Consider the following 25,504-nt stretch of genomic DNA (forward strand, 5'->3'; position numbering starts at 1 on the left):
ATTATTATTTTACTTTCAGCAACAACAACAAAAAAAATCCTGTAGCTTTAAATTATAACATTTTGTAGCTGTGGACTATAAACCTTACTTTAAATGCACTCCGCATCGACAGCCGACCGCTGATTCAGAGAAAGCCTACGGCAGGCTTCACCTGAAGTGGGTGACGGCAGTGGAGTGTTTTTTTGCCTTACAGAGATGTTTGCCTCCACACTTCCGTAAGAGGAGTAGCCCTTGTTTGGAGCAGTTTCAACAGGAGAATCCTCTTAATGCATGTTTATGTCATTTCCTGTTAAAGATCAACATGTGTGTGTGTGTGTGTTTGTGTTTTCCTCACCTCCGGCTGTACGCAAGCAGGCCGTGGGTGTGTGTTCGGGAAGCCAGGGCTGGCGGACGAGCTCTCGCACTGTTCTGCCATGTGCTTCACCTCCTCCAGTTTCTGCTCACAGCTCTTCTGAGAGTTCAACAGGGTCACCTCATAAAACTCCTGAATATCTAGCAAAGGCATCGCGAGATAGAGAGACACGTTGTTACTTCTCACTCCAGTTTTCACACTCCACGATTAACAAAAAATATAAGTACGCACAATAATCCCCTCGACATTAACACACCAAATTAAATGCAGCCAGTTTGTCAGGTTGGAATTTAATCGTTTCATATAAACAGTGTGAAAGCGAGAGATAGAGAGAGAGAGAGATAGAGAGAGAGAGGGGAAGCTGTTAGAAGCTGTTACTGTTTCACTCCGGAATTGTAACTCCACCCTCGGATTAAGCCCCAGAATAATCCCTTCGCTGCCAAAGCGCCAAATGAAATGCAGGCACTTCATTAGATTGATGTGTTGGTGTCTAGAAAAGGGCTGCAGTGAGAGTTCGAAAGCAGAAAGGCCTACAGACTGGAGATTTAACCACAGAGCAATAAGCTGATTAATTTGAGCTCTTCTGACAGATGTGTGATTAGGAACGCATTTGAAGCAAGTTCGAGCGCACATGTCTAATAATTTACAAGAAGAGTCAGGAAACACAATCTGCATTACTGTACTTTCATAGGACTGAGACATGTTTCGCATTGGATTGGACATTTTCTCTGTACTGTACATACCTCACATACAGGATTTTGTACATACCGCAGAATACTTAGAGTTTATCAGCTGCATTGTTTTTTTCATTTATTTATGGATATAAGTTTATATGTAAAGTTGAAAAAGTGCTCTAGTTTTCATTTTAATTATGATGCTTAGCATCCCCAAGGCTGCAAAAGTTTTACACAACCCACTGCAGTGCATGAGGAGATTTAATGAGTACACTGGATAGCCTAGCTTAGGCTCAGGCCTTATAAAATAGCTCTCAAAATAGTGTACAATATAGCGAATATAGTTTAAAGACCTTTCATGGACTCAGCTCTTCCTCATCTTGTTTGTTCTTATTGGGACATGTTCAGAATTTAGGTAGTGAGGAGTTCGAACTGAAATTGCACACTTCTGAGGTATTCAGGCCTCAGACAATAATGACGCACAGAATGGGCGGCTGTGGTTCAGGTGGTAGAGCGGGTTGTCCACTAATCGTAAGGTTGGTGGTTTGATTCCCAGCCCACATGTCTCCACATGCTGAAGTGTCCTTGGGCAAGACACTGAACCCCAAGTTGCTCCCAATGGCAATTTAGCATCTTGCATGCCAGCTCTGCTAACATTGTTGAATGAGACACAGTGTAAAGTTCTTTGTAGAACTGCTAAGGTTAAAAAAGTGCTACATAAGTGCAGACCATTCATGGAGTTTAACAGAAACAAAGGTCATTTTTTTTCTTGCACCTTATGGACCACATTGGCTTTTCCAGCACCATTGCGCTTGGGGGCAGTGGTGGCTTGATGGTTAAGGCTCCGGGTTACTGATGGAAAGGTCAGGGGTTTAAGCCCCAGCACTGTTGGGCCCTTGATCTTCTCTGGGGCCGTAACCCTCTCTACTTCAGGGGCCCTGCTCTCTGACCCCAACTTCCTAACATGCCGAGTTATGCGAAGAAAAGAATTTCCCTGTGCGTATGTATATGTGATAAATAAAGACCATTACCATTGTCAGACAGCTGCTTGTAACCACAATAGCTACGTAAGGATTAAAAAAAAAATTGCACAAAAAGGATTAAGGGGTCGTCACACTAGACTTTCAGCATGTGAAAATTTCCACTGATTTCCAGTCACACACTTGCGGATGCTGGAGACCGGAAACACAAGCTTTCGCATTATTTCGCTCCGTTCCAAAGTTCAAGCTTGATGGACTCGGACCTGCGAATTCGCAGAAGATGGAAGATGGAAATGTCACGGCGTGACCTCTTCAGAAAATCCGAGATGGAGGAATCACTGATTATAGCATTGTCGCACCGTCCCATTTTTATACAACACGGCTTTAAAAGAATAAAAAATCAACATCAAACGAGAAGCTGCCTGGATTGCATGTGTCGCTGCATATAGGAACAGATGGTATATTTTAACATTGAAACAAATATAAATAACAGTGAAAGCCCATCGGTATCTATGACGGTTGATTAAAAAAAAACAAAAAAACCTTGAAAAAACCTCCGAAGCCTTGGCGCGTGATGTCATATCTGGTTGCCGCCCATATTCGCAGCAGTCTCTGAAGAAATTTCACATGCTGATAGTCTAGTGCGACTACCGTTGACCAATGTTTACCGATATAGCTGATGGAAAAACAAATTATCACTAAAATATCGACATAACTGTCACCATAATCTTTTATTGTTGAACTTAAATCGCATAAATTGTATGTCGATACTTAAAATGTTGTGAAAAATTTGTTGAGAAACAGTTTTTGTCAAGAAAAATGGCATTCCCCTGAAAAAACAACAACAATAGAAGCCATCCTTTGCAATTAATGTAATCGCGGTAGCCATCAATCAGGGGAACAATAGGGATGCGTGTGCCATCCAGCGCACTGAAAATCCGTGGCACAAGATGTGCCAAGGTATTATGGGATGCAATTTCTTTGGCCTACCTTACATTTGGCAGCCTGATAAAATAAATGCCTCATTAATTTTTCTTTAATGGCTATGCACACATCGATGGACAGTCGTTTTACTAACCCGAAAGTTCCCCCCCTACTCTGTACTCAGCGCAGGTTGCTAGCTCGAACAGGGCAATGGAATTGGAGCAGCATCTCAAACGTGGGCCGTGACATTCTAAATTGTTGAAGCCTGAGCCTTTCTGTGAAGCGTCTCTCCACCACTACCTTGGAGAATGCCCTATTACGCGGTCTCTCTCAGACCCATGGGCTTCCTCACGTAAGGGCAGTTACTTGGAACCCTAACGCACGTCATCTTCGGATGTTTCGTACAATTGTGATCATTTGTGCAATTAAAATGACAGAAAGCTGGTCAGTTTCAATTACTTGCCTCAATACTCTCTCCATTTTACAAAGATTTGAGGACATGTGGGATGCATCAGGTACATAATTTAAACAGTTTCCTTTTCTTTGGCGATACACCAAAACGTATGTGACAATTTTTCTTTTCTTTTCTTTTTTAAAGATGATGTCATCACGCATAACATTTTATCAGTGAACGGCCAATTGGATGAAAACAGGCCAGAGACGGCAATTTGCATTTATGCATTTTCACTTTGTAAATAACAGAACTACGCAAAACCTGGATAGAAACTTGGCTAATGTCGGCCTGAAACTCTTGTTCGGCATCATTTTGTTACTTTAAGAACTGAAAATAGCAAATTACAATCACAATGAAATACCGCAGATACATTACAATTTTATAAAGTCGATTTACTGGTATAAAAAAAATAAAACCAGATACCTCTGATTACAGTGCAGTAACTCTCAAAAGTAAACACAGTGTTTTTTTCACCACTGTAGGCTTCATGCTCTCTTCCACTTTATGTCTTTTATATCGTGCAAGGATGTGCTGGATCGAGTGCTATTTTTTAAGCTGCGGAATAATGAGAATGGAAGCCATATTGTTGAGCCATTTTATTCATTTAAGACAGATTTGTAGTGATTAATGTGATAATAACTAGGACTAGGACTATTCATGCAGTAGAATATTGGCGATATACTATACACCTATTTCAACTCCAATTCCAAAATTGTCAGGACGCTGTGTAAAATGTAAATAAAAACAGAATGCAATGATTTGCAAATCTCATAAACGTATATTTTATTCACAATAGAACACATAAATATATCAAATGTTTAAACTGAGGAAATGTACCGTTTTAAGGAAAAAAATAAGGTCAATTTGAATTCGATGACCACAACACATCTCAAAAAAGTTGGGACGGGGCAGCAAAAGGCTGGAGGAATATTTTGTGACTAATTAGTTTATTGGCAACAGGTCAGTAACATGATTGGGTATAAAAAGAGTATCTTAGAGAGGCAGAGTCTCAGAACTTTTTTTGGAATTGGGGTTCTGGATGCTTGGCATCTTCAACCGCAATTTATCTCATTTTTATTGTTGCTTGCTTTTATTTTAAACTGTACAGAATTTTACACATAGAAAACGCTAGATGTGTTTCTTCAGTCTGCATTTTTCAGCCTGTATTTTTAAGCACCCGCATAACCCTTATCTGAATACTGAGAACGTTCCCTCCATAAATATTGGCATATCTTTTGAACTCTGAATATGGCCCATCGTCTGTGTATTTATGCTCTTTTGGCTCTAGTGTTTTTCAATTTTTCGAGTCTTCCATGTGTAATGTTACATGTTTAAACTGTGTGACATAACCGAGTTTTTTGTGTCCTAGTTCTTGATTTTGACTTTGCTTGTCCGTATGGAGATTGAAAATGGACTTACCTTCGATTACAGTCTGCCTGTACCTTTACCCCAGTTAGGAACAATGAATTTTTTTTAAACCCCAAATAAACACAGATGTTTAACTGCAAAATAAGCAGTTATGCTCTTTATATCCCAAGACACGAGTGCTACATCCAACACTTCTACTTCAGCATCATACACACCAGCAAATCAAGACAGAAAGTTCACCAAAAAAAAAACCCCAAAAAACACACAATATTTTATTAAATAAAGTTAGGACAACTATCATCCTAGCATCCTGCCTCTGTGAACCATCAAGCTACAATCCTTTGAAGATAAATTTTCAGCAGAGCTCAGACAAGCAGACAGATGTTTCAGTAAGTCACAGGTACAAGCACTCACACGGACCATCTACACCTTTAAACTTACATCATATAAAGCTTTCAAATGGTGGGAGGGAAACATCAGAGAAATGACAACTGGACACGCAGAAGTGATGCTTCTCCTGGATCCCATGACAAAACTTCCCTGAGTCTTCAAAATGCCGAGATGCACAACTAGGTTATAGGTTAAAACAAATCGGCATGATGCTACATAAAAACAAGCCAAATCCTCATCTGCCATTAGAAGTGCATAAGGGCCTTGTTTGTTCTGATTAGTGTAAAGCTGCTCGGAGGTCAGCTCCATATTGCAGCTGGGGCGGAACAAAGCGGCTATTCTCCTTTTAACAATATAAGCATCTCTGCAGGGGGAGATCGAGAAAGAGTGTGTTCATTTGCATTTAAATACGGCCTAATGACATCTAACGGCTTTCCCCCACAATTGGCCAGCTGGTCCAAAAACCCCAGCGCGCAGGATGTGCTTCATGTCTCGACAACACGGAGTAAAAATGATGAACACTTTTACATTCAAACTTGCTAGAGAAAAAAAATAATAAACTCCAAACACCCGTGATGAAGGAACATAATTTAAAAGAGTGATGCATCAAATACTACCAAAGACCACAATTTATGCAAATCCCTACTCGAATAGACGTAGGGGAAAGTTCAGCTATGCATTTTTTTTTTTTTAAATACACAAGTACAATGTTTTTACACACAGTGAAAGATAGGGAGTTCTAGTGTGATTACTAAACTCACAACATTCCTCCTGCATAGAGTACAAAATATGTAAATAATTTTATTGAACTTACAAGTGCAGAGAAACTCCGCTGGTCACTATGGACATGTAGCGTGGAACGTGCTCACTGAAGCGCTGCGATGCTGTGTGTGTGTGTATATATGTGTGTGTATATGCGTGTGTGTATGCCTAAGCTAGCAGCCTGTGAGCAGCCTGCTTAATCCTCCCAGAGGCCTCTGTACAAATCAGACAATGACCTTATGCCACACACACACACACACACAGTTGCAATCAAAATGATTCAACCCCCATTGCAAAATTTACAGACTTTCAGCTGTTTGCAATGAACAAATCAAAAATAAAGCGACTGAAATGGTTCAACACAACGAACACTTCAAGTGGTTTCCCCAAATTCAACCGAAAATGCAACTTATAATGATTTCTCCACTTTCAAAATTATTCAACCCCCTTCATGGCAAGCATCTTTAGTACTTAGCAGAGCACCCTTTTGCTGCAAATCAGATGCAGAGCTTCTGGCAGCGTTCCTGAGGAATCTTAGCCCTTTCCTCATGAGCAATGGTCTCGAGTTCAGTAATATTCCTGGGTTTGCGTGCTGCAACCGCCTTCTTCAAATCCCAGCAGAGATTTTCATGATTAAATCCCTTGTTCATCCCTTCAAAAATGAACATAATGTAAATTAATCCTAGAGACCTGACTCTCCCTTTTTAAAACCATGAGTGCAGTACTCTTTGGGACGTTCCCTTTCCCATGAGTGTTTGCAAAACTGCAGGATTACACAGTTAGCCGTGTCTGTATGAAGCTGACAATGGAATGAAAACATGTTTAATTCAGTGTGTCCGAATCTGACAGAATCAATTAAACCAGCCTCCACACAACCCTGCACTGATGCCTGTAACCAGTGCTAATTACTTTTTATAACTGTAACCGAGGCTGGTTATAGAAAGAGCCCACATCTCTTATAACACTTCAGCACTAAAGAGTTAGTCAAGCGGCAGATTTGCTAGTGTTGCATCGCATAGTAGACTGAGGAGACAATAAATACTTTTTAAAGGTCCATGGCGTGACTGTCTAAAAAAAAGAAGGAAAGATCAGAGACAATGGGTTTTAGCTTAGAGGAAAATGTATTAATCTGCATGAGGCTGTCGCCACCCCATGTAAGCATCCCAAGGGCAGTCCTTTTGTGCCCTGCTTACTAAACCTGTCTGAACCATGACAGCTGAGCAATCCATCTAAGTGGAAAAAAATGCTTAATACAGAGCACCATTACATAAAATGAACAAATCTCATACTGCAAGCCATGCATTTCTTTAACATAGCCACTTTCAAAGGGCAGTGTGGTGCAATGGTTAAGGCTCTGAGTTGTTGCTCAGAAGGTTGAGAGTTCAAGCCCCACCAAAGTGCTTAACTCTCTCTGCTGCAGGAATGCTGCATCATAACTGACCCTGTGTTCTAACCCCAAATTCCCAAAAAGCTGGGATATGTGAAGAAAATAATTTCACTATGCTGCAATGTATATGTGGCAAATAAAGTCTTCTTCTTCTAAATATCATCCGCAATACTTTTATTGCCCATGCAGGAGCAGGTAGCGCTAGAGTTACCCAAGGCCTGTCCTTAGAAACCAAACTTATAGCTTTTGCTAGAGAGTCTGGTATTTTTTGGCCAAGAACTGCCACATCACAGTGACACTCAACCATGTTTTACTTACCTGTATCTACTTTAAATAAAACTAAAAGTAATCAGTTTTAACGATGAACATTTTTCATTAGTATCTATATCTTGCTTCAAAAAGCCCATTCAGTTTGTCTTTTTATTGAAAATGAATACACAGACAGGGCGGACAGTGGCTTAGTGGTTAGTATGTTCGCCTCACACCTCCGGGGTCGGGGGTACGCTTCCCACCGTGTCCCTGTGTGTGCGGAGTTTGCATGTTCTCCCCATGCTGATGGGGTTTCCTCCGGGTACTCTGGTTCCCTCCCCCCGTCCAAAGACATGCATGGTAGGCTGATTGGCATGTCCAAAGTGTCCATAGTGTATGAATGGGTTTATGAATGTGTATGTGATTGTACCCTGTGATGGATTGGCACCCTGTCCAGGGTGTACCCTCCTTGTCCCTGATGCTCCCTGGGATGGGCTCCAGGTTTAGATAAGTGGTATAGAAGATGGATGAATACACAGAGATGTGTATACGGTGGTGCTTGAAAGTTTGTGAACCCTTTGTGAATTTTCTATATATCTGCATAGATATGACATAAAACAACATCAGATTTTCACACCTGAGGGTAGATAAAGAGAACCCAATTAAACAAATGAGACAAAAATGTTATACTTGGTCATTTATTTATTGAGGAAAATGATCAAATATAAATATCTGTGAGTGGCAAAAGTATGTGAACCTCTAGGATTAGCAGTTCATTTGAAGGTGAAATTAGAGGCAGGTTTTTTCAATCGTAGCCGTTCATTTAGGGAGTATTTTGGTCTATGTTTGTGCGCTTCCAAACTAAAGGTTGTAGAATTCAGATCCAGCATAGGGACAACTGTTTTCTAAGGTACCTTATTTTGACCAAATGTGGATAAAGCATCACCGGTATCCTTAGATATGCATAATTTTGGTCACTGGCAAGTGCACTATTAAAGCATAACAGATGAAACCAGTCATTTCCAGCAAAAGAATACATTTCATTTCCAAAAGTCATCTTGGTTAAATTTAGCTAATTAATGTGTCGCAACTAGACAGTCTATTCATTTAGCTACCGGTAGGTGTCGTGTAATCAGGATGGAGACAGATGCAATCACAGTTAAAGCTTTTATTAATGAGACAGGCAGACCGTTCCAAACAATAGGCAAAAACAGGCGTGAGTTAGGCGATCTACAAACGAGGAAAACACAGAAATGCAATACTTGGCACGGAGCAAAGACACACAGGGGTTTACATATACAAACTATTCAAAAAGCCGAGACACATTAGGAAACAACAAGTAACACATTGCAGAGGCGGAGACAGGACAGAAACCAAAACGAACACACGCGTCACGATAAGCAAAGTCTGACAACTGAAACTGAATGCTGACTGATCCCCAGGCTTCCTCGCCCAACATCAGTGCCTGACCTCACTAATGCTCTAGTGGATGAATGGACAAATCCCCACAGTCATGTCCCAAAATCTAGTAGAAAGCCTTCACAGAAGTATGGAGGTTACGGCAAAGGGGAAAGAAATCTGGAATGGGTTGTTCAACAAGCACATATGGGTGTGATGGTCACGTATCCACAAACTTTTTGGCCATATAGTGTATGTCACACTTTATACTTAGTGGATAAAACTGACGAAGCAGAATAGAGTCCCAAACTACTGATGTAAATTGGTATTAAACCCACAGGCTAAAAGCATGACCTCAGCATACAGAAGTAGTTATTGTGTAGGCATGTCAATGGTAATAACCCATTTATCATTTTATTCTTTCTGCTGCCCATTTTTGTGCTTTTAATGGGTATTTATCCACTTGTTTTTTGTTATTAATATGAATGAGAACATGTATTCAAGTAAAACAAAGAATGCATGCGCCACTGAAAGAGAGTTTATGTGCTGCATTTCCATGGCAACCACAACAATGACCTGAAAAGATTTACAGATGAACAGCCTTAGCATGATCTTTCTCTCTCTCACACACACTCTCTCTCTCACATAGGCTGAAGTTCAGCTTCTCTGCTGTTATGTAACAGGTGGGTGGGTGGGCCTGCAACATTAATCTCAGCTCCTTTCCAACAAGAGATTATTCCAGTGTGGGCAGGAGCCCACCAAAAAAAAAACACACACATATATATATACACAGAATCATATACAAACTCGAACTCCAAAACATTCATAAAACATTCATTCATATGTGTTACAGCCTCTGTGTTCAGCAGACATTAACAACAAAATAAAGAATATGTACTCATAGTAGCAGGCAAGCAGCCAAAAAAATTTCACTGATATTTCACAACTCATGAACAACCAGAAGACACATAATCACACAACAATACGGCAAATGACCTCTATCAAAGGGTACAGTTGCAATCAAAATTATTCAACCCCCATCATAAATCAGGTTTATTGTAGAAATTTACAGACTTTCAGAGTTTGCAATGAACAAATCAAACAAATGCGATTGAAATAGTTCAACACAACGGATGCTTCAAGTGGTTTCCCCAAATTCAACTGAAAATGCAACTTATAATGATTTCTCCAGTCTCAAAATTATTCAACACCCTGAATAGAATCCATCATAACAGCAATAATATGCAAAACAGGTGTTGTCTAAAGCACATCTGATGCAACTAATCAAGGGCTTCATTAGTTGCACCAGATGTGCTTGAGCTGGAACACATGAAATACCTGAACTGGCTAGGGGTAGAAAATGTATGAAATACATGGATGGGGCAGAAAAAGGAAGCTATCAATGGCTGCAACGAGATTTCTGAGAAGGCAGGTAGTGAAAAACCATCGAGTAACTGCAAAAGACCTGCAGCAAGACTTGGTGGCAAGAGGCACTGAGGTTTCAGTGAGCACAGCAAGGCGCGTACTAAACGCAGAAGGTTTCCATGCCAGAACTCCAAGATGTACACCTCTACTGACCCAAAAGCACAAGAAAAGTCGCTCAAAATCATATAAATAAGCCACAGATGTTTTGGGATCCTGTTCTGTGGCGCGATGAAACAAAACTGGAACTTTTCAACACGATGGATCAGCGGTATGTCTGGAGGAAGAAGAATGAAGAAAGAATACTCTGTCCACAGTCAAGCATGGTGGTGGCTCGGTGATGCTCTGGGGCTGCTTTGCATCCTCCTGCAGCATGTGGAAGGCAAGATGGATTCATTGAAGTATCAGGAAATCCTAGGAGAAAACTTCATGCCGTCTGTGAGGAAGCTGAAGCTTGGGCATCATTGGACCTTCCAACAGGACAATGATCCCAAGCATACCTCCAATTCCACCAAGGCTTGGTTGCAGAAGAAGTCCTGGAAGATTCTACAGGGCCATCAGAGTCACCTGACTTGAACCGCATAGAAAATCTCTGGTGGGATTTGAAGAAGGCAGTTACAGCATGCAAACCCAAGAATATTACTGAACTGGACGCCATTGCTCATGAGGAAAGGGCTAAGATTCCTCAGGAACGCTGCCAGAAGCTATGCATCTCATTTGCAGCAGGTCATAACAGCAAAAAAGTGCTCTACTAAGTACTAAAGATGCTTGCCATGAAGGGGTTGAATAATTTTGAGACTGGAGAAATCATTATAAGTTGCACTTTCAGTTGAATTTGGGGAAACCACTTGAAGCATCCGTTGTGTTGAACTATTTCAATCGACTTTTGTTTGATTTGTTCATTGAAAACAGCTGAAAACCTGTAAATTTTGACAATAAACCTGATTTGCAATGGGGGTTGAATCATTTTGATTGCAACTGTATGAATCATAAATGCTGAAAAATCATGTAACTGTATAAATCATAAAAACTGAAAGCTGTATTGCTGCACTTTTCTGCTAAAATGTCTATAAACTGATAAAATCGTCACTCATCTTGATTCTAGCAGTGTGTCACTGATTACTTTCCAGTTCAAACACTTGGCAGCCTGGAGAAATCTACTCAGCCTTTGGAATTATGCCCAACAAAATACCAACAACTGAGCTTCTTCACACTGCAATGAACTGTCCTACTCAATTATTGCAAAAACGTGGAAATATGCAATATCTAGATAGTTATATATCAGTGACAATATAATGAGTAAGTAAAATATTTTAAATAATACAGTTTCCAACTCTTCCTCAGAATATGTAAAAAAAAAACAAATAAATAAGTAAATAAATTTAATAATAATAATAATAATAATAATAATTAATAAATAAATAAATAAATAAAACACAGTATGGCCAGTGTGATGGTTGATTATATTCCAATAACAGCACATATAGTACCATTGTACCAGTAGTTTGACAACTCCTTCTCTAGTTCTAGCTGTGGGCCTAGATACTCTGGCCATGCATAAGGGGATTGATATTGGTCTTCTAGTAAGTATTTCATGTGGGGTCAAATGTGTGCTACTGTTTCTTGGGTAACACAGCTACCCATTTCAACCCTGTGTCCTGACAAGTTTTTGGATTTAATTGTTCCATTTGTTCTTTCTACTAGTCCCACAGATTGTGGTTGATACACACAAGAGAGCTTATGTTTAATGCCCAATTATTTTGTTAGGCAGATAATTACGCTGTTTACAAAATAGCTGCCATTGTCCAAGCTAATCATTTTAGATATACCAAATTGTGGAATTAGTTCCCTTGCTAAACATTTAGCAGCTGTCTGTGCATCATTGTGGTTGGACTACTACTCAAATGGGCCTACGGGACAAGGGATGTGTCCTATGTTGTTCAATATACCTGGGGTCAATTTACCTCTATGTATTGGTGCTGCAAAACCATCAGTTCTATTTTATTTGGTTTAAGTACGATGGCCATCTTTGTGTCTTTGCACACAACAAATGTTGGTTATACAGCTGTTTATAGAACAAAAACTGATTTCTAAAGTACATGAACATATATAAACATACAGTATATAGTTTGCACGCATTCTTGTTCCCTAGACTTAGAACTCAATCCAAATGCTCAAGATTACTCACAGTTCCACATTTAGGGTCAATTTATAATGGGAAGCGTTTGCGTCTCAGTCTTAAATTTTTTAGGGGATACCTAGGTAAGTATGGTGTGCGTGCAGAACATTTCAGGTTTGAGACTTCTCTTATTGTTTATATGGGCAAGAAAGTGCCATATTTTTAATTCCCCGTATTTTGAGTTGAATATCTCTGGTGTTTTAATAACCTGGAATTTTCACAGAAATAAGTCTTCTATAGTAGGATTCTGCTGTAAAAATCTTGAGCTTGATATTCCACTGGTTACAGAGCTAGGGCTAGTAGAAATTTGGGGAAAAGCCTACTTTATTCCTGCATTTTAAGAAATTTGAAAACGTTGCTCACTGAGCATCGACTACATACCCATGAGTCCTGATGACCCAACTTTTTCAGGGCTCAGGGCCTCATCAGTGTCAGACCCCACCATGTCTGCCGCTCTGTTTGTTCCCTCTTGGACAGAAGAGTGATCAAAATCGTAGAGCCCATGACTCAGAACAAGGGGTTTTACTCAACGTACATCCTAGTTGGAGAAAGATGGTGGATTCTGTTATGATTCATGCTTTGGTAAAAATTTCACTGTTTCAGACCAAACATTTTTATCATAGCCATGGTTGTATTTTTTGCATTCAGTATGTTAGGTCCCAGGGTATAAATTTATTTTTTTTATTTTTTTTCCTCTTGTTGTTAGTATACAACCTATTGTTTACTAAAGTAGATTTGGTAAGTTGTGGCTACTCTGTTTTGTTAGTTGAGTTCACTGACTCTCTTAGGAAACCGTTTATAACTTAATTGCTATTTTGGAAGCAGTAGGGAGGTAGAGGTCACTTTTGTTACTGCCCATGTTTTCTACTGTGTTTGGTTAGAGAGGGAGGACGGTAAGAATTTTGTTCCCCTTAAAGTCAGAACTTTTGTTCGTTATTTTGGCATGGTCCCCTCTTGAAGTCTTTTTGAAGCGTCCCTTTTTAAATTTGAGCTTGTCAAATAAATATTACTCTTAAGTGTTCCAAAAATCTGTGATTTTTTTTGGTGGTGTGCTGGGACAGGAGAGGACAACTCTTGGTTACCTTTTTAAGTGGTGATGGTTTTTTTTAAATATTCTTTTTGATCATAAGTTTCCATGTTACTGCCTCCCTGACCCTAGACAGTGGATGCATGTTATAATTACCTGATAACCAAATCTCTCTTGTGCTGAAAGCTTTGGTTTTCCCCTCAGTGATTAATTTATTAATCAGGAAAGTCAGTTATTTTAAGAAGCTCCATGGCCCTGTTCGATCCTGAGTTCTGGTTACTGTCTGTGTGGTGTTCCACGTGTTCACTTGCTGTCAGCATGGGTGTCTGGTTCTCTGATTTTCCGTTCCGTCTCCCAAAAACATGATAGTTAATGGACTGGTAGCACTAAAATTATCCTTAAGTATGAACATGTTTGAACGTGTGTGCACGATCGCATTGGCACCCCATGTAGGGTGTATTCCCACCTGAATCCCAGTGCTCCCAAGATTACTTCCAGATCCACCACTACCCTGTCCAGGACAGTATGAATTTATTACTTATAAAATCCTTATGAGAGTTATTTGTTTGAGAGAGAAAAAAGTAGTTTCCCCTATTGTTTGAGTGGAAATATATATTGTCTGTAATGTTTCTAATACAATCACTTATCCTTAATTTCAGGAAGGGTGACAATAATCCTGGATTTGACTGTATAATTGCTAGTTGAGCTGGACTGATCTGATCTGCTCTACTGTCATCATGAATAAATCTATACAGTAAAAATATATCCAAAGGCAGAACTTGTTACTGAAAACACTTGCAGGCTGATGATGGATCGCGCCTATGGTTTCATACAAGCCACAGCAGCATCAAGTCATTCTAATCAAGGAGAATGGAAAAAGATAAAAGGCTAAATCAAGCTTATTATTATTTTAAACATTGGAGCTTCTGTCTTCTCACTACAAATCCAAATCTGGAAAATGTCTGTGTTCCCATGGCGACTAGCATAGAATTAGTTTTAAGCTCTATGGCAGGTATGCATGTTGGGATCTGCTGTAGGAACTGATATTCATCGAGGCCAAAACACTGAATCACAAAACAGAAGGATGGCAGATTGTCCTCACAGTATTTCCAATGATGAGATGAGAAACTGAGAACAAAGAAAAAGGAAAAAAAAACACTTGTGTGATGGCACTATACCAGCACCAGTTTATCATAATATAGATCAGGGCATATTTAGGCCTCTGGAAAAGAGCTTTAAACAAGAAAGAAAAAAACTTTTGCACTGGACCCACTCTACGACGCCACAAAACACCATGGTGCCCTCTGGTGGTGCCCTCAGTGCTGTAGTATATGGCAGAGATAATAAGGTCTTAGTATACAGGTGCATCTAAAAAAATTAGAAAATTCCCCATTCAGACACACTCAATACAGTAGGCTGTCACAGGTTAGCACAAATATCACCAGCTGCCATACTAATGTAATGTAATCTCTGCTGATGAGGATGGAGATTGAACATTTTCAAAACTAATCGTGAACAAAAAAGGTCATCACATATTTGTCGGATATCAGAAAGCTCATGGCAACAAAGCATTTTAACAAAAGATTATGATTTTTGTAAACAGTTCTGCTGGGAATCCTTGGGTCCTGGCATTCATATAGGAGGCTACTTTGACACTTACCACCTAACGCAGACCAAGTACACCCCTTCATGGCAACGGTATTCTTTAACAGCATCGGCCTTTTTCAGCAGAATAACACTGCAAAAATTGTTCAGGAATGGTTTGAGAAACATGACAAAGAGATCAAGGTGTTGATTTGGCCTCCAAATGAAGGTAGTAGATGCATTACTACACAAGTTATTACATTTATTCACTTAGTGTGACCTTTTTATCCCCACAAGAAACAGTCACTGTTGCTATATAGACACAGGATCGTGTCTATATGTTCAAAAAGTATGACATTTTAGACCTATTGTGTGTGATATTTGATTATTGAATTGCTGGGGAACGTTCAGGGGGCCAGTTAAACTTACATGACAGGATTCTCTTTCATTTCCACAAGGTGGCAATATTTTACTGTCTGAAGTACACACAAAGTAGATCATGACTGTATTAATTAATGGTAGACCCAGAGAAGGTCAGCAGTTTGCATGTGTTAATGCTCTGGCGGCAAAGGCTTTGGAAAGGAAACATTGCAGCACATTTATATCTGCAGGTCAGCATGTGCCTCCTACAGAAGAACAGGTAAAGATAAATCTGAAGCACTGATTCACTGAGCACAGTGTCTAAACATAGTCCTAACATAGCCCATAAACATAAGACCACTGATCTGATATCTAAGATCTGATATCTAAGATCTAAGATCTGGGATAAGACTACTCCGTTGAGATTTAAGACTACTGTCTTGTGATAGAGCACAGACCACTTATATAGATCGAAGATTACTGAACCGAGATCCAGGACCACTGACTTGAGATCCAGGACCACTGACCTCAGATTTTATGGAGATATTAGAGATCCTTTCTGCTCTCCGGACCTGCCTGATCCTTTTCGGATGTCCTACCTCTGGATGGAACTCTCATCTACTCCAATTCCAGATTGCTGGGACTACGGCTGCTTCTAAGGCCAAACAGACTTCATATAAAACCCTAATGAACTTTTTCACACTATCTGTTGTTACCCAGATGAGGATGGGTTCCCTTCTGAGTCTGGTTTCTCTCAAGGTTTCTTCCTCTTAACATCTTAGGGAGTTTTTCCTCACCACCGTCGCCACCAGCTTGCTTAATTGGGATAAATTCGCACATTTAAAATCGGTATACCGTGTTTATATGTTTCTGTAAAGCTGCTTTGAGACAATGTCTATTGTAAAAAGCACTATACAAATAAAATTGAATTGAATTGAGATTCTAGACCAAAGACCTGAGATCTAAGATCACTGACCTAAGATACAATGGATATAGAAAAGTCTACACACCGCTGTTAAGCCATGGTCCTCACAGAGCTTAAATAGCATGCATAGTATCTCACTTTTTGAAAGGTATCGATCAGGAGTGGGATATAAAAGAATTTCCAAAACATGAGATGTATCGTGGAACACTGTAAAGGCCATCATCAATAAAATAGAGAAAATGGAGCACCACAGTGTCATCACCAGGAACAGGACGTCCTCGAAAACTCGCAAAAGGACAAGACAAAAACGTACCAGGAAGGCTGCCAAGAGACCAACTGCAACATTAAACGAGCTGCAGGAATATCTGACAAGTACTGATTACTCTACGCATGTGATAATAATCTCTCATTTTCTTCACATTTCTAGGGGTAAGGAGGCTTTTTTCTCACACAAAAAAACATCAAACTCAAATATATCAATCCAAAACATGTGGCAAAATGTGTTATGGTCTGATGAGACCAATTCCAAAAGGTATGTTTGGTGCAAATAAAAAACACCACCAAAAGAACACCATACCAACGGCACAGCATGGTGGTGGCAGCATCACGTTTATCAAGGTTTATCATGAATAGGTGCAAATACCAGTAGTGCAAGTACCAGTAGGTGTCTGCAATTAAACTGAAGATGAACAGGAATTTCACCTTTCAGCACAACAATGTCCCAAAGTATACATCCACATGGCTTAACCAAAAGAAGCCAGAACCCAGACCTGAATCCAACTAAAAATCTGTGGGGTGACCTGAAGAGGGCTGTGCACAGGAGATGCCCTTACAATCTGATGGATCTCGAATGTTTGTGCAAGAAAGAGTAGGAAAACATTGCCAAGCCGAGATGTGCCATGCTGAAAGACTCTTACGCATAAAGACTGAGTGGTGTAATAAAATCAATAAGTGCTTCAAGAGAGTATTAGTTTAGGGGTGTGCACACTTATGCAACTAGATTATTGTAAGGTATTTTCCCCCAATTTTTCACTAAAATATTTCTGACTGTTTGTCACTTGGCTTCATATTTTTTTTAACATCACATAAACCTTCCATTTTAACAGGGATGTGTACACACTTTATATACATTGTATACGACTACTGACCTCAGATTTAAGACCACTGATCTGTGATCCTAGACCAACGACTTGTGATTTCAGACCACTTACCTTATATCTATCGAAGAACACTGTCTAGGTCAGTACTGCTGAACTCCGGTATCTTTCCTACAGTTTCAGCACGCTGATCCAGCACACGAGCTATTTATTAAGCTCTTTCTGATTTTGTTTCATGGTTTTCAGTATATCACAGGATTTTCTTACAACAGTTTTCAAACAATGGCATTTAATAGCATAAAACTGTTGGGGTTCCGCAGGATTACATTATAATGGAGCCGCAGAGGTGACATGGCGGTTATGTTTTAATAACACGTGGTCACAATTTAATATATTGAGGCTACGAGTTAAGCTTCTTATGGCCACGAGAAACTTAGCTCGTAGCCATATGACGCTTAATTAAAATATTAAGGCCAGTTAAGTTTCTTAAGATCTATTTTGTGGCCACAAAAAAACTTAATTTGTGGCAACCATTGTGTTTTAAAATGAATTAATGAGACACCGAGAAATCAACTAAATTACACCACTGTGGCTGCAGGATGCTAAGATAATATTATTACATTTTACTTTAGTCTTGCAATGAAGGATAAAGACATACTGGAGTCACTGGCATTGCAACATGGATATACCGGTAGCCCATGCCATTCATTCATTCATTCATTCATTCATTCAGTAACAGCTTTATCCTGGTCAGGGTTGAGGTGGATCCCGAACATATAGCGAAAATACTTTGCATAAGGCCAAAACATCACAGGGCACAACACACGCACACACACACACACACACACACACCAAGGGACATTGTACCATAGCCAATCCACCAACTGGCATGCTTTTGGGAGGTGGGAGGAAACCGAAGAACCCAGAAACAACCCACATAGACACTGAGAGAACATGCTTGAACTGGAGACTCTACCCACTGCACAACCATGCCACACTCCCACATCACCTCAAGAGAATTCTCAAAATGAATAAACACAAATAATTAACTGAAGGCTACATATTAAGTATGATGGCACGTTCGCCTCACACTGCCAGGGTTGGGGGTTTGATTCCTTCCACTGCGCTGTGTGTGCGGAGTTTGCATGTTCTCCCTGTGCTCCCAGGGGTTTACTCCGGGGTACTCCGGTTTAGTCCCCCAGTCCTAAGACATGCATGGTAAGCTGACTGGCATGTCCAAAGTGAAAGAATGGGTGTGCGAATGTGTACGTAATTGCAATGTGTGATGGATTGGCACCCCATCCAGGGTGTACCTCACTTTGTGCCCCATGCTCCCTGGGATAGGCTCCAGGCTCCCTGTAACCCTGAATGATAAGCAGTATAGAAAATGGATATATGGATGTTGCAACGACATATTAAGTCATGGGTTCAAGTTATATAATTCGTGGCCATGACCCCACATCACATAACAAAAAAAATTACACAAAATAGAACATTCTCCTAAAGTGGCGTACTACAGGCTTTCCTGAAATTCTAGAAACCCACATTCTTGATGTCTCCTCTCCCTCTCTCTCTCTCTCCCTCTGTCTCTCCTGTCAGGGAAAGCCATCCCAGGAGAGAAATTATTTAATTACGACTTAGCAGTAGAGAACAAAAAAAAAAGGCTCCTCGTGGGACGGTGACTCTGTTGAAACACGAGCGCAGAGTCATAGCCGCACTATTACAGGGAGCAGCATCCAACCTTGTTCATCTGACATTGACAAATGGAGCCCATTAAATATCTCTGTGCAACAAATTGGCAGACTGCAGTCGGGTTCCTGAATGGGCAGAGTGTCAAACCGATCCAGATGAATAGGCATGATAATGGATACTTAGCAAATGAGACTTAAAAAGAAAGCCAGCTGTGATGATGGACCGAATAAGATACTTATAATAAGAACACTTATACAATTCATGCAGCTAAATGTGTTTTATAGTATGTGCAAAACATATTACTTACATCATGAACAGCAGACATGTAGTATGAAGTCAAAATTATATGAAATAATTATTATTATTATATGCACACAAAAAGAAACATCTGTACAGGTCACTAAAAATGCAAGATTTTATTTTTTCTAATGTATACTAGTTGTTTTGGACTAAACAAACAAAAGAAAGTCGCTCTAGTTCCCTCAATAGAGATGTATATTTGAACTTCAAACCCTTTTTCCGTTTTAAAACCACTGTGCTGGAGTACAACAGCTTGGCTAGTCATTATGGACCTTCAGTCTGCACGCTCCGACCAGATTACACACACTCTAATGCCTCGTAAGATGATTATTCCTATTTCAGGAAGCACTACTCACCCGTTATGGTTTAATGGTGCTTTATTGATTATCAATAAGTAAGGGCTTACAGGCAGACAGGTCTTGAGTGTCCTGAACAGATTTAAAGATGCAACCTTTTAGGTAGTCATGAAGCAGTCATGCTTAAGGAGTCACAATAACTTCAATACAAAAAAAAAGGATGGAAATATTACCGGGTCACAAGTTATGATATATGCAATGCCTCATTGTTTACTCTCGGTTCTGTGTTGCATAAATGACAATCCAAGAAATAAAAGGGAGAATAAGAGCTTTATAATATACAATAATGTCTGTATGTCAACAAAATATGCATAGATTTTGATTTTCAACTGATACATAAAGTGCAGGACTTAAGACCAGAGGAGTCATTTGTCCAATATGTAGTATGGTTTTAATAATGATTTAATTAGCAGAACTTGGGCTACAAGAAATGGATTTTACTGTAAGTTAAATATTATGCAAGAAATACTAAACATTATTATAGTGGACACTTTAATAAGAACACCTGTACCCTTGCACATCCATGCAAATATTCAATCTGCCAATCATGTGGCAGCAGGTCAACGCATATACAGGTCAAGAACTGGTTTGAGTACAGTATTTCGGTAACTGATCTCCTGGGATTTTCACGCACAACTATCTCTAGAGTTTTATACAGGGTGGCTTGGGGGAAGAAAAAAAACATCAGAATGGTCAGTCTGGTTCAAGCTAACAGGAAGGCTACAGTAACTCAAATAACCGCACTTTACAACCGTGGTGAGCAGAAAAGCATCTCAACCTTGAGGCAGGAGATTAACAACTGCAGAAGACCTCATCAAGTTCCACTCCTGCCAGCCCAGAACAGTAATCTGAGGCTACAGTGGGCACAGGCTCAACAAACCTGGACAAATGAAGATCAGTGAGTCTGTACCCAGTCTTGCCATTCTCCTCTGGTCTCTCTCATCAACAAACGTTTTCCACCCACAATACTGCCGTTCACTGGATGCTTTTTATTTTTCATTCATTAAAAGGTAAAACACTTACTGAACTCCTCTGTTTATGCAGATTGATACCTCAAAACGTTTAAGAGCAGAACCTGCATGTTTAACTACATCATATAACTAATGTTAATGATGAACAAAATAAGTGTGGTTGGTTTTTCTGTATTCATTTTAATAGCCTTGACTACTGTGAAATAAAAAGATAGTATAAAAAAAAGATAGTAGTAAGCTATAAATATATATATATATATATATATATATATATATATATATATATATATATATATATATATATATTCCAAAGGCCCTTTTAGAAATGAATTATAAAACATATTAAACACTTATGTCGCTTCCATTGCTTTTACTGGTTTAAAATGACATGGCTGCCATTGTGCCCCTGATGTTTTGCACAACTTGCAGTCAGCTCGGTTACTAAGACAACGTCAGCAAAACGCTGATATTAATACTGCAGGATCAGAAGATCCTAAATCCAGTATGAACTCTAGAGTACTGAAGGTTAAATAACTCCATGTTCAGCTCGGTATGGTGTTATTGATCATGTAAAGAAAAAAAAATCCCTGAAAATAATAAGCGAAGGAATGTGTACCATGAAAAAAAAATCTTCCATGTTGAACCCTTTTGTTTTCATGTCAAATTAAATTTGCATATAACATGAATTTAAAAAAAAAAAAAATGAAAAGGCAAGCCTATGTCTCATCCAGAATATCTATATATTAAGCATTATTTTTAAAAATACTGTCTGAAGTTTTTTTTTGGCTTATTGCTTTAATGCTTAAACCTGTACAACTTACTTAACATTCTATGCATTTTAATTGCTTATTTTCAGTTATTCTTGTTTATATTGTGCAGGCAGTGCAAATAGAATTATTATGCAGCTATTCAGATGCCTGAATATGCATACCTTATAATAGTAATGACATAAATGCCATAATAAACATTACGGCAACCTTTACTTTCTGTTTTTCCTCTGCTCATGCTCGAACTCTACCTTGTTTGCATCTGGCTAGTTGTTACCTGTCTTATTCTGTTGTTACCTCAGTGTGTGTGTGTGTGTATACATATACATTATATATATATATATATATATATATATATATATATATATATATATATATATATATATATATATATACATACACACACACATACATACATACATACATACATACATACATACATACATATATATATATATATATATATATAAAATCATAGTGGGGAAATAAGTATTCATTTTATTTATGGGACTTCAATGTTGTGAATTCTTCATATGTGTGGATTTCTTGAGTTAATACTGATGTCTGGTGAAAATTTCATGTGGATAAACTCATTGGAAATATATTTACTGAAAAAAAAATATTATATATATATATATATATATATATATATATATATATATATATATATATATAAACTGTGTAAAACAAGATGTCAAAAAAAAAAAAAATTAAGCATTAACATTTATTTTAATAAATTAAGTGGCATGCTAAAATGACAAATCACTAAATAACAGACCAAAAAAAAGCAGTCTTCTTTTTTCCCTCCCAAAAAAATGACAGACAAGACCATCGACTGATATTAACCCAAACCCTGGAAGCCCCGCCCCCTCCCCCTCTCTCACATCAGTAACATTTCAGCCAGTGCTGTTGCCTTGACTGATTTCCTTGCTTAAATAGATGCCGTGACGTGGCGTCCTTGCTTTCCGTCAAACCTGAACAAAGAATGGTTTGAGTTCGTTTATGTGAAATAAAATCTAGCAATGAATGTGCCACTAAGCTAACATTACACAAGTATGTAGTTAACATCAGTTACTATAAACATGTGCAATACATATTCCCATTATATACTGTAATCTCATATGCATTCTCTGTTAGCTGTAGGAGCTTATTACTGTAGCAGGAGAATTTCATTGTTTTCTTATGCTATGTATCTGGAATAAATATGACAGTAAAGTTGACTTTACTTGGTACAAGTACAGGACACAGAAGTATGGCAGGCAAATTTCTCGTTTCTAATTGTTCAGATGAGGATTGGGTCAGAGACCAGAATGTCTGCGACTGAGTCATAATCAATTAGAATCTCTTACATGAGTCTGGTCACTGAAATGACAATTAGCCGTCTTTCCACTGTGGAATTTTGGACTCTGGTCTGGAAATGAAACACTTAGGCTACAGTTGTAGTGCCTCCGTTGGCAACGTAAAACCCTACAATTATAATAACAAAATGTGACATTTATAATAATGCAGGAAACCCAAACTCAAAACAGAGCTTCAGGTAGCACAGTTTGCACTGCTGCTCACTGCTACACAAGGGTTACTTCTCATTGCTGTAGTTTATACACTTTGTAATTAGGAGTGACACTTTCAAATTGCTGTTGGATGCCTGCATCAGTCCATATGTCTAGACTTTTATTTTAAGAACCCTTCAGAATTGTCTAAATGGAAGCCTTATACTCCATTTCACGATGGGGGACAGGTTAAATGCATCAGTAGGAGTAAACAAAGTTATGTACTGTAACTGTAGTAACCATTCAGTGTGATGTGTGGCTGGGAACCCAGCTCAGCTGAAAAGACAGGAACCATAAACATGTCCATGCCCATGGTTTGATCAGATGGTTACCTCAACGCTGACATTTTCATAAATACGGATTAAAACGTGCGTCGCCTTTTCCTCTTTCCACAGTCATTCTCCGACATATCTTTTTAAAGCCTTATTCGGATTAGACTAGTTTAACATGGACTACGTTTACATGGACAGCAGTAATCTAATTATTGACCTTATTCTGAATGAGACAATATTCTGATTAAGGCGTTTACATGAGTTGCTTTTAGAATATTCCTTTCAAGCTCCAGTTTTACATGTTATAGAACATCATTACGTCACCGCGCCACGCCGTCCCCTCCAGAATTTCACATATTAACATACAGTTCATCTTCATCATGCCACCGTATACAGTTCTGGGTGTTTCATTTTTAATTTTAAGAAAGCTTCAAGTGCAGTTAATTATTTGTCATGCTGTACGTGTAAATAGACGACTGATTGAAGCCGTGGGCTGCGTCCCAAACCGCGTACTTACCGTCTATATAGTAGCAAAAATACATGTATATCTCCTACTATATAGTAGGTAAGTATGCGGTTTCAGACGTAGCCGGTAGAGCACTGCCGTATGTGTACGTGTCCTACTGCAAAATGCGGCGAAAACTCCCACACGACGTTACTAGTGTGATTAAGGTGTGTACGTGTCTGTAATGCGACTAAAACAGGAATACTCCACGTCTTAATTCGATTTGCGTTTACTTCGAGTATGAATTTAGTCGGATTAAGGTCATCAATAATCACTGTTTACATGCTAGGTTCCTAATCAGAGTATCGCCTTAATCGGGTTAATATCGGATTATTGTTATCCATGTAAACATACTGATGTAGAGGTGGGTAAATGTAATTATTACTTGAGTATCTTTGGGATTTTAATCCTGTTTCAATACGCTATTCTCAGTATTTTTCTTATGCACTGCGTCTGTCCAAATTCAGTCCTACATGTTGGTAAATATGCCGTCATATCCTGTGGGAAAAGGTGATTTACACTTTTTCTTCAGTATAAAGACACTAAAAGAAGTGCTCTTTCCTATTCTCTCCCACCGAGACCAAAACAAATCCGCACACTGTCCAAGTTTAAAGTGTTGAACAATTAAAAAGAAAATAAAGCTATGATATTTAAAAGAAGTGACATTTTCAGGGTTTTTAGGTAAGTTATTGGGTTCCAAGGACGGTTCTGTCCTACATACAGTACATGTTATGGTCATGTGACCTACTAACAATCAAGCGCATCTTGCACCACCACAATCCCTACAAGATGCAGCTAAATAAAAGGGCAGATATTGTATTAAAACAAGGTGTATGCAGTATGTATTAGACTTAAGTGTGACGGTAAAGACATTGGCATCTCTATAATTTAAATAGAAAGTCACTTCTCCTGTGCAAATCGACCATAATTACTACAGACATCGTCCAGCAACTTTACTTAACAAAACTTATATCTGGAAATCTTATCCTATAGAAAGAAGCGCAATTAGGGGATTTGATCTTTTTGTTTCCTTTGGATTTTTTTGTTTTGTTTTAAGATTTCAAGAATGTGCAAATTTTTTTTATATATATATATTTATATATATAAGGACTTAGTAATAAATTGTGCTTCACGTTGTGCACTTATTCTTTCTTACATCTAATCATTCAAACCAAAAGGTTGAGAGCATAAATTGTGGGTTTTCGCGGAAAAATCTCAAAAGTAACCGCATTTGTCGTGGAATATTCTTCAGTAAGAATGAAAACTTCAGAGTCTCGAGGTTTTCGATGGCAAAAAGAGATTAGATGTTTATTCCCATAGCAAAAAGCAAGTGCTGGACTCCATCTTGATATGCTATTTTATACACTTCCAAAACAAAGACTCTACAGATCATCCATCTGTTAGGATACAAGTATAAAGGAAGTCTTGTAGCAAACGTACACACACACATATCCTTGAACATTGGTGCATCTTCTTAACACGGGTGGTCTTATCAGTAGTACATATTCTGTAATTGTCTAACTTCTGCAATGGACCGCTCATAAAGCTTAAGGGGCAGT

The 25,504-nt window shown here is 38.8% G+C and overlaps 1 protein-coding gene across 23 annotated transcripts in view; it reads right to left on the bottom strand.

Moving 5' to 3' along the window:
• The window catches only part of dlg2 (discs, large homolog 2 (Drosophila)), a 284,477-nt gene that overhangs the window by 251,896 nt on the left and 7,077 nt on the right, over positions 1 to 25,504 (bottom strand). For 22 of the 23 annotated variants that reach the window (XM_053686874.1, XM_047161111.2, XM_047161112.2 and 19 more), the window contains exon 3: positions 335 to 492. In XM_053686874.1, coding sequence (XP_053542849.1) covers positions 335 to 492 — 158 coding nt within the window. Of the gene's footprint in view, positions 1 to 334; positions 493 to 608; positions 708 to 25,504 lie in introns of those variants that run through there. The other variant, XM_047161120.2, reaches the window with a different exon arrangement.

This window comes from Ictalurus punctatus, chromosome 16, assembly GCF_001660625.3.
Source record: "Ictalurus punctatus breed USDA103 chromosome 16, Coco_2.0, whole genome shotgun sequence".
NCBI lineage: Eukaryota > Metazoa > Chordata > Actinopteri > Siluriformes > Ictaluridae > Ictalurus > Ictalurus punctatus.